Source organism: Pteropus vampyrus, unplaced genomic scaffold (assembly GCF_000151845.1).
Source record: "Pteropus vampyrus isolate Shadow unplaced genomic scaffold, Pvam_2.0 Scaffold106, whole genome shotgun sequence".
NCBI lineage: Eukaryota > Metazoa > Chordata > Mammalia > Chiroptera > Pteropodidae > Pteropus > Pteropus vampyrus.
Genome location: NW_011888887.1, coordinates 4600439 through 4616110, shown reverse-complemented (window position 1 = coordinate 4616110; position 15672 = coordinate 4600439). Strand labels below are relative to the sequence as shown.

The 15672-nt window shown below is 34.2% G+C and overlaps 1 protein-coding gene across 1 annotated transcript in view; it reads right to left on the bottom strand.

The window, feature by feature from the left end:
- Window positions 1-4179: 4179 nt before the first annotated feature.
- Window positions 4180-15672, bottom strand: part of WDR36 (WD repeat domain 36) — a 37940-nt gene continuing 26447 nt past the window's right edge. The window contains exons 17-23 of the mRNA XM_011365156.2: window positions 14425-14532; window positions 12918-13015; window positions 12342-12487; window positions 9954-10073; window positions 9687-9768; window positions 8110-8297; window positions 4180-6941 (exon numbers count right to left, since the gene is read on the bottom strand). Coding sequence (XP_011363458.1) covers window positions 6792-6941; window positions 8110-8297; window positions 9687-9768; window positions 9954-10073; window positions 12342-12487; window positions 12918-13015; window positions 14425-14532 — 892 coding nt within the window. The 3' untranslated portion in view covers window positions 4180-6791. The remainder of the gene's footprint in view (window positions 6942-8109; window positions 8298-9686; window positions 9769-9953; window positions 10074-12341; window positions 12488-12917; window positions 13016-14424; window positions 14533-15672) is intronic.

Below are 15672 nucleotides of genomic sequence, written 5' to 3'. Positions count from 1 at the left end.
AGGGCAGCAACAGAAGCAGAGGCAGAGCCATGGGAATGAGACTACTATGTTGGCAGAAGAGGAGGAAACCAACCAGGCTGAGCCCTTTGAAGTAGCGAAAAAACAATGACATTCACTTGTAAGATCTAAATTTACCCTAAATGCCTCTGGGCAATGCTCCTTGTTCAGAGGTTTTGCTATAAAGAACTATAAGAGAAAGCCTTTTGTTCAAAAAAAATAATAATTTTGTAAGGATTAATTTTTTTTCTTTTATAGATAAAATTGGTTTCAAGTGATGCAAGGTGGGTATATTTAAGTGATTGTCATTTCCCAGCAGTAAGAGGAAAGGTAATTTCCTTCACAGGATCTAGTAAAGGGCAAAGAGATAAGATAATGTGAGACTATGTCTCTCTTTGCCATTTAGTTCACGTGGAATCAAGTGGAACATTTGTTTATTGTTAAAGGAGAGTGAAACTCTCCGCCCCAGTGTTCCTTGTGCTTTCTGGGAAACCTCAGGCAAATATCTCACCATTTAGGTGAGGGTCTCTTCTGCCAAGAGCCGCCCTTCCCACTACTTCCTGGAGGAGCTCCAGGCTCTGTCAAGTGCCAGGTGACTCACGGCCACTTCTGTGGGGCTCCTCCTTCCCAGGTCATGTCAGCATAGTGCAGAGAGGCAAAAAGGCCTGGAGACCATCCACTTCTCTCAAAGAGCAAATGCTAGTGACTCATATCCAAGCGTGTGTTATCAGTGTTACTCGGAAATTTCTGAGAAGGTTCAGTGATTCAGGAAAAAACACAGCTGTAGCTTCCAGGAGTCACCTTTCCAGAGAAAGTGAAATTCTGGCCAGAGAATATATGTGCAGAATAAGATGTACGTACATATGGATGGTGAAATACATATAAATTTTATTTAAAAAATTAAATGAGTAAAAAATAAAATATGGTAAAAACAACTAACCGTAAAAAGCACTGGAATGTATATATATCAATGCCCCAAAGCATCAGTTAACATTTTATCCTATGGTCTCATTTTAAATAAAAATTTGCCATGAAATAATGTAGAAAAATTCAGTTTCCTTTGTACCTAGTTCATGGACCATTGGCCTCCACACATCCCCGGAGGTAACAACTAGCATACATTTAGCTACCCCTGACTTGCCACTGCCTCTTTCACTTCCCCTTGGTTTCTGAATTCTGTTTCTCTACACCACCAACTCCCCTGCCACTCACCTCTCTTTTAAGATCCATGTCAGTTGTCCTCTTCTCCATGCAGCCTTCCCTGGCTCCGCAGAGCAGATGCTGTGCTGCCTCTCCTCCTGCATGGTGCATCTCCTTGAGTTGGGGGTCGGGCACCTTGTCTCATTTGCATAGGTGTCTCCAACAACTTGCTGAATCCCACACAGGGTTACTGAATGAAGCACTGAGGAAAGGAAATGGGGCGGGTTGTGAGAAGCACCCAGGGTCCCACATGCACCCAGTATTTCCTCACCCGTTACAGTCCCGGCTTGCGAGGTGCTCTTAACACCTTGTCACCACTGCAACAGACATGGACAACCCACTCTGTCCCTCGCCTCACCTTCCCATGGGGTTAGACTGTGTCCAGTGTGCCAACAGCTAACACTGGAATCTAGCCCCGTGGGGAGTGGACTTCAGCTCCAAGCCATGTCTAACAAGCTGGACAAGGCTGATCCCTTACCTTGGCTTCCCCAAATCTGGCCACCCAGAACCAACTCATTTCGTCCTGAGAATGGGAGAAGTGGTGTCTTTGGGAAAAAACAGGAAGTTTTTTTTTCTATTAAAAATGCATACATATCTCTTTGTATGCATTGCTTTTCTAGGCTATAATCAAATCCTTTGTTAAAACAAAAATGCCAGCAAAACAGCATGCAGGCATTTTGTCATATTGTATTTTCTTCCATGCAGGTATACATGTACACTTAGAAGGCACTCGAGACCATCTGTCCACACGCAAGGACACATGCACACACGTGTGCACCACCCTTAGAAACAAGGAAACTCCTGGCAATCACTCTCTTCAAAGCATGAAGGCTTAGAAACAATTTCTTTCATCGTTGCTCTAAAAAAGAGCAAAGGCAAAAAGGCCAATGATTGCTAAAATTAAACTCCACAAGGACTAGAGTCCTTGTATGTTTTGTTGCCTTAAGTATTTCGAGAGCATGAAATAGCATCTGAGACAGAGTAGGTGCCTAGTGTTTGATGAGACAGAATGAGTAAGTCAACGAATGAATGACAAAGAAGCGCAACACTGTGCCAAATGGGGAGGCTGTCACTTTTTGGCATTTTATACTATCAGAGACTCAATCTACATGGAAAGGTGAGTGCAGGTTGGGCAACCCACTCACCCACCACTCATTTGCCCACTGGGCTTGCATAATATTTACTCTAGAAAGCAGAGTGTGTGACCAGGAGTGAGGAAACGGGGGGAGGCAAAAGAGGGGGCAGAGTTAATGTACAGAAGCCAGACTTGGGAAGTCCAGATGAGAGGAAAGAGCCAAAAAAATAAGTTGTAAAGGACTGGAATTTAGTCAAGAATAGTGGAAAGATTAAAATGGTAGCAAATAATGCTGATTTGAAATATCCATTCCTGGCCATAATAATAAATGATATTGCTAAAAATTATGTCTAGGCCATTCTTACATTTTTAGTGAACATTAAATCATTGTTATCTACATGTCTGTGATGTAGATCCTTTCTTAAAAGAAGGGAGATGAAGCTAAGTAGTGAATATTTATTTTATACTTCTTTGGAGACATTTACTAGAATTCACCTGGAATTGGAAATTAGCATAATTGGAAATTCAACATACAGCAGTACACAGAAAAATCTCAATTCTTAATAAAACTGATCAAATCTTATCACAAATCCTCATACCACTAGTTTGGGGGATGGGGGGCAAAATTACCAAATAAAAAGTTCCTCTGTCTCTTTCACGTTGGTGTAGGCTCTTTTGAATAAACACTTAGTGAAATTTATGTTCCAACTTCTACTAAGGGTGTTTCCTCTCAGTGGTTCAATCCACTCTCTTTTCCTTTCCAAGATATCATGTGGGTAGAGGAAGCCTTCTGTGTTGCCAGATCCTGCCCTCGCCTCCATCACAGAGGCGCTATAGCTGGCCTGTTAGCATTATTCTCTCAGCTCTCTCCCTAGTTCCCCTCAGGAAGCTGGTGGAAACTTCCAGAGCTCTCCAAATATCCAGTCATGGAAAACTTTGTGAACTGTCATGGGCCTCTCTCTCTGCCTAAAAATGTCACCATACAATCACCCCTCCACTATTGTTCAAAGTTTAAGTAGGCTCACTGAGATTCTATTTCAAGATTTTTTTTTTTTAAGACAATCTCTAATTAGTATACGGGGGAAAATAGGTAAGTTTAGAGCTACTGGCAGTTGAATTTCTTCAAGGTTTGATCATATACATTCCCAGCACAAATAAGATTCTGGCACGCAGTAAATCTTCAATAAGCATCATGAATCAGGGAATGAGGAGACTTTGACTGAACATTTAGCCACTAATGAGAGCAAAGGGAGATGGAGAAACTGATCCTCAAGGAATTCATGGATCTAGCAGTATGCAAAGCCAAATTTTACCCCTGGATTTTACAGACACTGTATTTGAGTTGAGCTTCTGTGGCCTGCAACCCAGTGATAAATAAAAAGGCATAACCATAATATAACTTGCATGAATAAATTTGAAAATCTAAAGTTATTATTTGTAAGGAAAATATAATTTACCAATATTGGCTTGAGACAAGACAGAAAATCCAATTAGTTTAGTAAACACAGAAAAAATTAGATAGGCAAAAATCACCAAATAACAACTTTATGCAAGACCTTTTTTCCCATTTGATTAGGCAAGTTTTAAAAAAATATATCAAGGGTAGATAATTTTATGCAATAGACAAATGCTCCAGTTTCATCTTACTCATAAACCATTCAATCCAGGAATGAAAATGTGATTCGGTATTAGAAATCTTTAAATAAAATTCACTGAATTACTCCAATTAAGATACTGTTCTAATGCATGCTGAAAAATCTCTTCATAAAAATCTATACTTACTACTGTAATTCTCTCCAAATCAAGACTATAAATTTAGTGCAACCAAAAGTAAAACTTAAAAGAAAATTTTGAAAATCATTAGGAAGCCTTTTAGCCCCACCAAATGTGAAAACACACCAGAAAACTATAATCAAAGCAATACATTTTTATTAGGGATATCAAATACTTCAATGAAAGGATTTAAAACATTTCAAATCAGTGAGAGAAGAATGGACTTCAGTAAACAGTTGTTGGACTTCTGAATGAAAGTAGCTATCTTACACTCTTCACAAAAATCGAGATGTTACATGATAAATGTCTTAGAATACAGAATATGCTTTATATTTTGAAATAAGTCATAAAAATTGTCATTTTGCCCATACATATAAAACATCTAAAAAAAGACACCATAATAAAGTTAAAGACAAGTGACCCTGGGAGAAACCATTAGCAACAGATATCAAAGACTAATATCTAAACTATATGAAAAAATCCTAACAAATGCATATTAAAAAAAAATCAATCAATAGAAAAATGAGCAGTGTAAAAGGTAATATAAAAATATAAAAATGGCCTAAAATAAACATTAGAAGATGCCCATCCTCACTAGCATCAGATTTTAAAATTAAAACAATGTTTTAACCCATTAGAGTAATAAAAAATTTAAAAATCTAGTATCAAATGTCCTTAATGATATGGGGAACAGGTACCCATTCATTGCTGAAGAGAAACTATAAACTGTTAATAGCCATTTTAGAAACTAAATTAAGTATCTCTTTAAAACTGCCTAACTCGGGCCCAGCAATTCAAAAGCTAAGCATATACTACAGAGAAATCTTTATATGCACATAGTAATACAGGATGACATTCTTTCAGCATTGTTTGTAATTAGAAAAAAAGAAAAAGGAATTTAATTAAGATGTCCATTATAGGCTACACTGACTGTGGAACACTATACAAAAGAGATTAGATATGATTATACTGAAATAAAAAAACAAGTAGAAAAAGTTACAGAATGATACACATATATAAAGAACCATACATTTTATTTCCTGTAGCTATATATGTCTATATATATATTCACAGAAAAAGGTATAGATGGAAAGTTAAATGTCATACTTCTAGAGGGAGTTGAGATTGAAGGTCACTGTCAAAAAATAGACACGTTTCTGATGTTTTTACAAGTAAAATATTGTCATTTACTACATCTGTAATTTAAATTTTAAAGACAAAGCAGTATGCACAGACTGATATATTTTAAGAAAAACTACACATACAAATTATCTTTTGTATTTCTTTCTCTCTCCCTTCCTTGATGGCAAACACAAAGGTTCTAGAAGACCACCTGCCAAAATGAAGCTATAATACTATCTAAATAAAACAATATCTCCAATAAAAGCAATATTCAACTTCTGTGTTCTCATTTGAAAAAGAGAAGAAAATTCAAGATTTATAAAAGCAATACAATTTCAGTTTAGAGCTTATTATTTTGTTTTAGTTACAATCTTCACATGGTACATGATTATATACTGGAATTTTGCCACAGCTTTAGAACAGTTTTGGGGCAGGAGGAAATATGATTTTTGAAATTAGAACTTAAGTCCTTGTTAACATTTCAGTCAGTGGCTTTATTAAGTTTACAGACACTTCTAAAAGAAAAACAAGAGTACAAACCAGACTGCTTATTTCTTTAGCAGCTTACTAATTCTACCTTATACATTAAACAAAAACACTTTGATATTCAAAGTTATCCCTGACAATTTCTTGTGAGAAATGTTTTTCTGGAAATTATTCCGTAAAACCTTCTTATCCTAATGATATTAGCATTAAAATAAAACCAGATGAATTTTATGAATGACAGTACTTTTGAGTAGAGTAAAAATTGCTTTTAGAGCACTATGAAGAATTGCTTATTTTTAATTCATGTATTGCTGAAGATTTGAACCATGCAAAGAAATTATTGATGGAAAAGAGGAACAACCAGAGCTATCTGGTTTTTCAATGGTTATGAGAAAAAAGTAATTAGCAGTTTCTTGCCAGAATGGTTATTAGTAAGGAAGAAAAACCTTTGAAGAATATCGTCATAGAATTAAGAATTTCCCTAACCTATCCTAGATATCTGTTCGACTGTCTCTTACAGCAATTTACCTTGTAATAATGCCTCAGGAATGCGTTCCTGATAAAAGAACAAATTATTTTAGAGAGGCAGTGTCAGAAAATCTTGATCTGTCACTGAGATCCCGAGCTGACCTTAGCAGCTTCCTCTTTTGCATTATAAGAGGGCTGAACTAATATTTAACACACCTTCCAGCTCTAAGAGTCAATGATTCATGTTTTCATCAAAGGCCACCAAAGAAGGAAACAAGCTTTTTTACTTCATATCACGAAGGCACTTTTATAACTATATTATATATCAGTTTTATCTTCAATATAATTAAGCAATACTTTACAGGAAACATCCAGCAGTTCTTATATGTTACAAATATTTGAAAAACATGAGTTGGTAATAACGATTCAAAAAAAGTCATATATGAGTAACTGATGGGAAGAGACTCAAAACAGATCACTTGAGTAGATTAAGTCTTTAAAACAAAAGGCTGGTATTTTATTTCAAGTAAGTATTTAGCATCATTAATGACTGACTAGTCAGTAGTGCTAGCATTTATTTTTTTTTCACAATCAAACTTGGAAAACAAAATATGAGTTAAACTGAACCCACTTAATATAAAGATTTTGATTTAATCACTTAAATTTATTTTTATAGCAAAGCACTTTTTATATAATTTAAAATACACATGCTTTGATTGAAGAGTGATTGTAAATGGATCCAGTTTTCTTCCACCTGTGATGACAACTTTGTCATTTCTTCTAGAAGTATGGGCTCTGAAGAAAGCACTTTTAGGTGTAACTGAAAAGAAAAATATAATAGTTGAACATTTAAGAAAATTAAATTTTTATTTTGGATTCAACTTTTTTTACTAAGGAACATCAGAAGACACTATTCTGAATATTTTTTTTCTTAAATTCTGCTTTGTTACCATCTTCCATTTCCTTTTCCTCTATTATTTTTTTTTTAATTATTATGATTTCCTTGATGGTACTGTCACTGTCTTAGTAGAAATGAAGTGGTCGTCACTCTCCTCCACTTAAGGACAGTCTTGATTCAGATCCAGAAACAAAGGTTTAGTTCTAATACTAAATCCACATTTTTGTGCTTCTTTAAGTTTCTCCTCCCACTGTAACTCACTGGTAATAAATGCCAGATAGGCCCTTTGCTTTATTTTCTAAAGATTTAAGTAACTTTATATTCAGAACTAAACTTGGTAAATTTGGGAAAGGATATAGAAACAATTTGTGGCATTTCTATTTTTTCATCCCGCATGCTACTATTTAAACATCTACTTTTTAAATAATTTTAAATAATTAGATGAAGTAAGAACTCATTTTACATAGTAATGGGAGAGGTGAAGAATCACATCTGCTGTCATTGAAAATCAGCATCATCTACCTCCTTCAATACATTATACTACTGAAATAGACATGAGATCTTCATATTAGTCATAAAAGGAACTCTTTTATGGCCCTATCACGTGAAACTCCTTCAACAAACACAGAAGTAAATATTGTGATTTCAGCAGTAAAACAAAACAAAAAATAAATATAAAACCTGACTTTCTATGATCGTAAAAAAACTGCCAAAATGTAACTACTTTAAAAAAGTTAAAAAGTTAGTATATTAAACAAATAAATGATAGGTAAGTCAGGGAGCTGAGTCAAAATTGTACTGAGTATTCAAAAAAAAAAAAAAAGACTACAAAGCTGATGGTCCAGTTGTCCAACAAGGTAGTCACAAGGTATAAGAGGCTATTTAAATTTAATTAAATTTCAGTAAAATAAAAAATTCAGTTTCTCATTCACTTCAGCCACATTTTGAGGGCTCAGTAGCCACATGTGACAAATGACTGCCATGCTGGACAGTGCAGATATAAAACACTTCTATCTTTGCAGAAAGTTCTATCAGACAACACTGCTCTAGAGGAAGGCAAACTGGGAATACTGTCCTCCATTAGACTTACCTTTAGAAATAATGCAAGGTATGCCTGGGCTAACTCGAAATCACGCTTTCTGTCCAACATCACCCCGATCATTTTTAAGAAACTCTGCATAACTTCTACAGACCCGCCATAATCAGGAGACAAGCTTCGCAGCTCTGTTTCAATTCCTGATGGGCCCAATTCTTTCAGAAGATTAAGAGCAGCTTCATCTGCATTGAGTTTTCAAAAGAATTCAGTTATTACTTATAATTACTTCACTTAGAAACCTAGTTTTCATTTTATACCCCAAGCAACATATATTTATATTGCATAGGAAATTCTGTGGCTTAATTTTTTTCTCTTAAGTAGTAGAATAAACTCCAAATTAAGTAAACATCAGCATAAATGATGAGAGCGAATACAATTAAAAGTACTAAAAGTACTAAACTTTTTTGTATTTTCAGTAATTTAAGTTTTTTTTTTTCCTGCTATTAAGGTTGTTAAAGAAAATCTAGTGTGCGCCTAGCAACCCACTTTAATATGCTTATAAATCAGAACAAATCTAAATATAAGAAGGCTATAAAAAGTACATACTAAATTATTAACAGTAGTTGCTAATGGGAATAGAATGAGGTGGAGAACTTGTTTTTCTTTCTTTTTAATGTTATAAAAAATTACAAAGTACCACATAATCATTAAGAAACACTAACAATGCAGAAATATACGAAGGGAAAGACCTCATCTTATTCTTACCCACCCCACATTACTTCTTTTCTAGAAGTAAAGCACTCTTATTTCATAGTCATCCCACGAATACATGCTCTATACACTTACAACTATTTTTATATGGGGCATCTGATATTATAATGGCAATGAGTATGCTTTCAGCTTTTTGAAAAGGACCACCACCAATAACAAAAGTCTAATAAATTTTATTTTCTGTTCTTCAGTGTATACTAATAATGCTTTTCTTCTTTGTCCCCCTCATAATAGTACAAGTTACTCCTTTTAGGATTATGCTATTCTTCAGTCATCTACAACGGCCCATTAGTACCATTCTTTAACTTAGCCAATGCGTACCCGAGTGATATTGGAACAAAAACAAAAGCCCTTGGATCAGAAAACAAGAAAGTAAGTCAAAAACAGGAGAGTGATTGTGATTTTGTTAATTGCTTATAGCTCTATTTATCATTATTAGCTACTATTAGCTACAAAATTTAAATCTATTATTAACACACTCAATAAAGAAAATTTTAAGTTGTCTTTTTATAGGATAATTTGGGAATACCTGAAATCGCCTACGACAAAAGTCTCTGCTATATTGCAAACTGTTTTTGTAAATAAAAACAAAGCAAAATCTAGAAAAGAGTCTAATTTTCATGACAGAAAGTGTGATTTTCAAAAGATTATTATAATATCAATATTATCTGAGTTTACGGCATTAATTTAATATAATAATACAAAAGCTAAAATTACTTCAGAGTAAAACAATTTCAATCCTTTTAAGTTTTTACTATCTTCTTTTAGCTAGAGAAATCTGCTAATATTTCATCCAATTTCTCTTTACATAAAGTAAAAAAAGGTAAAGTTATTGGTAAAATATTTATAATTTAACTTACATTTATTATTTACCAGTCCTTCTTCAAGTTTCAAGCAGAAATCTGATTTTTGAGCCAAAATTCCAAGATTTACTACTTTAGACTTAAACAAAAACAAATACACATTATTCAAAGAACACAAGTTTAACCACCAAAATGTATAGTTCATAATTAAAAGCTATCATTAACTTACTCCGCATGTATAAAATTGGGTCTTGGTAAAAAACTACAAGTGTATAATATAAAACATACACCCCTATACTTAGAATGCTCTAATTTGGGTTCTACCTGTTGGGAATCATTATTTTGTTCAGGTGCAGCATATCTGGGTATAAGGCCAGGAACTGTTGGTATAAAAAATGGTGCTGATTTGGGTACTTTCGGTGGTTCCTTTGGTTTATTCTTTTTCTGAAGAGAAAATGAGACAGGGAAAAAGACTAGTAAGTAATTATCTTGCCAACGGTTTCTGATATTTAATTCCAAATCAATTTTAAAACAAAGTCCAAAAAGTAACAGGAAAAAAAAAAAAAAAGATTTTCAGATTAGAATGCTAAAGTAAAATCTCACCAATCAACATCACAGATATCCTTAAACTGGGCTTCCCAATGCAAACCTCTTGTACCCTTGCTGATAAGGCAGAAGGAAAATGACAGGGTTCAGGAGAAGCCCTAAGACACACTTAGAAATTTGGAGCCAGAGGTAGACTCTGCCATTAGAAGTAATTAGGTGAAAATTTTTTTGTGAAGCGTATTTCCAATTCTTCTTTTTTGCTGGAATTTTAATTTATTTTTTCTCAGTACTTGTGTTTTTTAAAAACAAGAGAACACTATTGCTCATTTATAAAATATTTCAAATGTTAATAAAATTCAATCAGGAAAACTTCCATCAGATTTCCCACTGACGGAAGTTAGTTTTGGTGACTACATTGCTACATATCGCTATCTCAGGAGCATTTGACGAAGAGCCTTTCTACGGTAAACTGCCTAATAAAGGAGTCTCACAATTTTACCTTACATTATTCCTCTTCTATTCTTTAGCAGCTCTGTAACCCTAGGGAGATTTGCTTTTAGAGAAAAAGCCAGAGATATCTGCAGCCTCAGGGAGGCACACAATAAAAGAAAATCACTACATGAAAGCAGGATAACGTATTGCTAATTACAGTGTAAGCACAGCCCTTCTTTGGGATGGTAGAGACTAATAAGAGTCACAGTTACCCTTCTAACTCACTGCTCTGTAGTTAGAAGGGATACAGTCACTAAGTTGTAAGTAAAAATAAAAGGCTTTGGAGGAGGTCCATACTGCTCTGAAAGTTATCCAATCTCCTAAAAAAATCAAAAGTAAAAGAGTTACCCATTGGAGAAATACAAAAATTCTAACTTTTTTCATTCAGTAAGAAATAAATATATGGAAGGGATAAGCATATTTCTCTCATAAAGATCATTCACTCAAGTTTCTAGGTAAGTTTTTATGCAGAATAAACTATACCTCAGCAAGAAGCGAAGTAGTCCAAAAACTTAGCTCAGTTAATTGGGCATTATTCTGATTGCTCCCTTCACACTCATCGACTTATACTTTTTAATGTGCTGCTTTTATAGTTATTCCATTAAATAATCCTTTATAGCTGACAGGTTAGATAACATTATAGAGAGTTTTCACAACTATGCTCCTGAACAAAAAGTGAGCAAGTAAAAAGAAGCAACTTAAACTTCTGTGAGGAAAATTAACACGTCAAAACTTCTGTCTCTTCTTACTCAAGACACTCATATCTTTTTTGGTGCTGTTATAAAAATACTTACCATACTTTGTCATAGTTATCTATTTCACTCCTTATATGTTTTTTATGCTACCCCCCCAATGTGACTTAGCCCACACATCTCTAGTGAATGTGTATATCTAACCAAATCAAGTGTCATAAAAAGACACTTGTCATTATCAGAGCATAACCTCTGAAATTTTCTACTGTAGTCTATTCCTTTCGACTGCTTTTACTATTCACGAATGGGGCGGGGGGGGGGTCATGAGACGTACTTTGGAAAACACTAATTAATGCCATAATTGTCCATTTTTCATGTGAAATCGTAATTTCCTCAAGTACAAAGGGGCCAGGTTTTTTTCCACTGCTGTTTCCTTAGGACATTACCTAGAACCTAGTTCATATTAACTTACATGTCTGGACCTGACACAGCAAGCTCTAAACATCCTGTAGTTGGTAGAGAAGGGTATGGAATGATAAAGGGTAACTGAAACTTAATGAGGAAAAATCAGGCAAAGTCTTCTAGTCTCCAAATGACTAGCAACAGAAATATCACACATTATGGTGGCATTTTTTGTTTGTTTTAGAAGTTAAAAAAGTAGTTTATGGCTGGGTTTAAAACATCCAATTTCTAATAGTTCTGTAGTTGTGGGCTGTACTTTTGCTATATACAAAGGTCTGCTGAGTGCTCTCAAAGTCTCTGTCCCTCTATATGTGTACACACACACATACGCAAAGAAAATCTTCTGATAATCACACTGGATAAAACAAGATTAAACTAAATGGCATTCTCTTTACTACTTTAAGTATTAATATTAATTGCTCCTCCTAAAGTGCTCAAAGTAGGGGAAGCTATCTCTACTAAAGAAAACGCTTCTGGAACGTGTCTTTTGGGGCTAATATTAAGTGTACTGTAGTATTACCTTAATAATATCAAGATTAAGAAGGTTCTTCCACCGTGATTCAGGAAGGAGTGACAGAGTCACCAACTGCTCATTCAACTGTTCTGGGGAATCATACTCTATCATTTCATCGCTTGGTTCTATGGTTTCTTCTGATAATTCTACATCTTAAAACAAAAATTTTCAGGTAAAACAAATTAAGATTTTTATTGTATAAAAGCAATTTAATTCATTCCAAATCCATTAGTGTTTCAGGTAAAACAAATTAAGATTTTTATTATATAAAAGCAATAAAATTCATTCCAAATCCATTAGTGTTTCCTAACAGGTTCACTCTAAACTCTGTTAGCCTTCTAAACTCTATTTCGTTTCCTCATTACTAGACTCAAAACAGTTCTCCACTGGTTTACTATTAGATATCTTATCAATGCCATATCAAACATATTTTTGCAAAAATTCATGAAGTCATTCAAAATATTTCACATCAGTTAAAAAATACTTGGATCGAGTGCATTAAACTTTGCCTTCAGAAGTAATATCCCCATGTTAAGTTAATGATATTACACTTTAAAAATTCTTTTACTGTTGTGTGATTACCTTGAGTTTGACAAGTACCAGGAAGCATCACAACTGAAGGAACATAATCTGTGGGAAGTGGCCGTAATGAAACGACTGAATACAGAGAAATATTGGACCTGAGAAATAAAAACATAAATGTTTTAAATAAGTTTAAAACTTATAAAAATAGTTTTTTCAGAGAAACTTCAATTACTGCTAATAATCTCTACAATCTTGAATTTGGCTATAGATTCCAATCACTCACAAGTTAAGAAAAGATCTCAAAGATAGACAGTATTAATTTGAAAATGCCTTGATTCATGTCATAGATGTACATAAACATTCTTAATGGCATCTTTACTTTTAATGAAGTATTTATTTGAGAGATCAATACTGGGTGATACTTTTAAAAGGTAACATAACCTCCATATATTTATATTATTCTGACTTATGTCAACCTTCATTTGAGAAAATGTAAGTAAAGGAAAGATGGACTAATAGAGCTAAGTCAGAGAGAGAATATGCTGATGAAATCCTAAGGATTGCTAACAGTCATGGATTTCCCCTTCTCTAGAATAGTCCTCTAAGTGGCTATGTTTCTGCTACCTGATTATGTACCATGATCTGGATAACTAACCAAGATGTAGCTACTTGTCCCAAAGTGGGCCAATCAGATTCTATTTCCCATACGTTATAAATTTGGAATAGAAAATAAAAATCGGGAATAACAGGTTCTGAGTTATATTAATAGTGGTACTATATACTCCTGCTGTTGAGGTCCCATAGCTACTATTCTTCTCTTGACTGTTCAAGCTTCACAGATTCCAAGAGATACTCCATTTTACTTATTAACGTGGCCAGAGTCTGTTTCTACTATACAGTGAATTTACTTTCAAATCCTAAAAATCTAATTATAAAATTTTATAATTAAAAAAATATATTTTTTTCTCTCCCTCGATAACAACAGTTAAAAGAATTAGACATCTGAACTTAGGAAATAGACAAAAGTTTCTCTAGACCCAGATGCTGAACCATTTATTTTGAACTCTTACACGTTCATCACGTGGAGTTGGAAGATCATCTTAAGTATCTTTACATGGTTATGAAGTTATGCAACTAGAATGAATCTTAGTAAGCACTTTGCCCACACTTGTGCCTTATTTTATAGAAAAAATAGTTTGAAGTTGAGAAGAGCCTGGCCAAGGCCATAAAACAGTATCAAGTAGTGGCAGGAAGGCCAGGGCCTGGCTGGGGACTCCCTTTTCCTAATATTTTTAAATTCACTTATCCTTTCTGCAAATAAAAGCTAAATATGACAACAGAAGTAATCAATCGTGTGGTTTAGAATACACATTTGAACAAAGCTATCTAAATTATCGAGCAGATGTTAAATCAGTCATAGACTTGTAAACTAACTCTCTGTGACATTTCTATTTTACAAATTAAAAAAAAGAAACAAAACACTAAATAGCAATGTTAGCACCTATAATTGTCTGACAATATCCTTCTCTTCCTTACCTAAACAGAATTGTATGAAAGAACTTACCACAGATAAATTCCAAGGTGGTCCACATGGGAGGTAGCCAGAAAATCTCCAGTAGGGGACATAGTCACATTGAGAGGAGCTGAGTCCAACAAAAAGCAGTCTATAAGGCTATAAAAAGAATCAAGATGTTAAAATATTTAAACTCTACCAAAAGGATGTAATTCATGAAATATATTTTGTTAAAATAATATGGGATAAGAGATGTAGGAAAAATGCTTTTTTTAAATTGCCAACACCAGAAAGATCAATATTTACAAAGACTTTTATCATCTAAGTTACTATGTGAAAATAATCTCTTAATGAGAAAGACCCAAAATACTAAATGGACTAAGTAACCAGAGAAAGAGAATATAGGAAGAAATACTCCATTTTTCTGAAATGCCATTTTAGTAGACAACCTTGTGGGTAATTCTGAAGATGTCACATTTAAAATAAATCTACTATTAGTATTCTCTCTCTTTTTTATCCCAGTGAAAATAATAAGAGGCTTAGGCAACAGAAGAAATTAATAAAATGGCTGTAAATAAGCATAAAAAATTAGTAAGAGAAAAAACTTGAGCAATTGTTTTTCGAATAGGTAACCATGCTATACACGCAACATATAAAAAAAAATCTGTCTATAGAGCATAACCATAAAGTACTGCATGGAAATTAGTCACATAGCTTTAAAAGCTGGAAGAATAGAAAAGTTGGGGAGGAATGGGGAGCAATCACGCCCAGGTTCCAGGAGACTCAGAATAGGCTTCTCACAGAATATAATGTTGGAGATGAGCCTTTCAAATGGACAGGATTTCAATGGATGTTGATGGTAGAGAAACGTATCCTGGTTGAGAGAAATGTGGAGGGCAAGACAAAGGAAAACACAATTGGGTCTCATGAGGAGTGCAGTTTGGTGCATAGGCATAAGGGTCTTGAATACCGAACATCTGAGTGTTTTTAACTTAATTAATAAAGAGTCACTAAAGGTTTTTGAGCAGATAGTGACATAATCTTCATTTTCATAAAAAAAAAAAAAATCTGCCATCGGAATGTAGAGTATATTTGAACAGGAAGAATAGTGAGACTGTGGTAGTAATCTAACAAGCAATGAAAATCTGAACTAGGATGGTGACAGAAGGAAGTGACACAAGGTAGATTTAATGAGCAGAGCGAAGGCTGGCTAAGGGTGGAATACTTTGTATACTTTAAGAGGAGTATACTGATTTTAATTAAGACTGTTTTAAAAACTACTTTATTCACTGAAGCCAG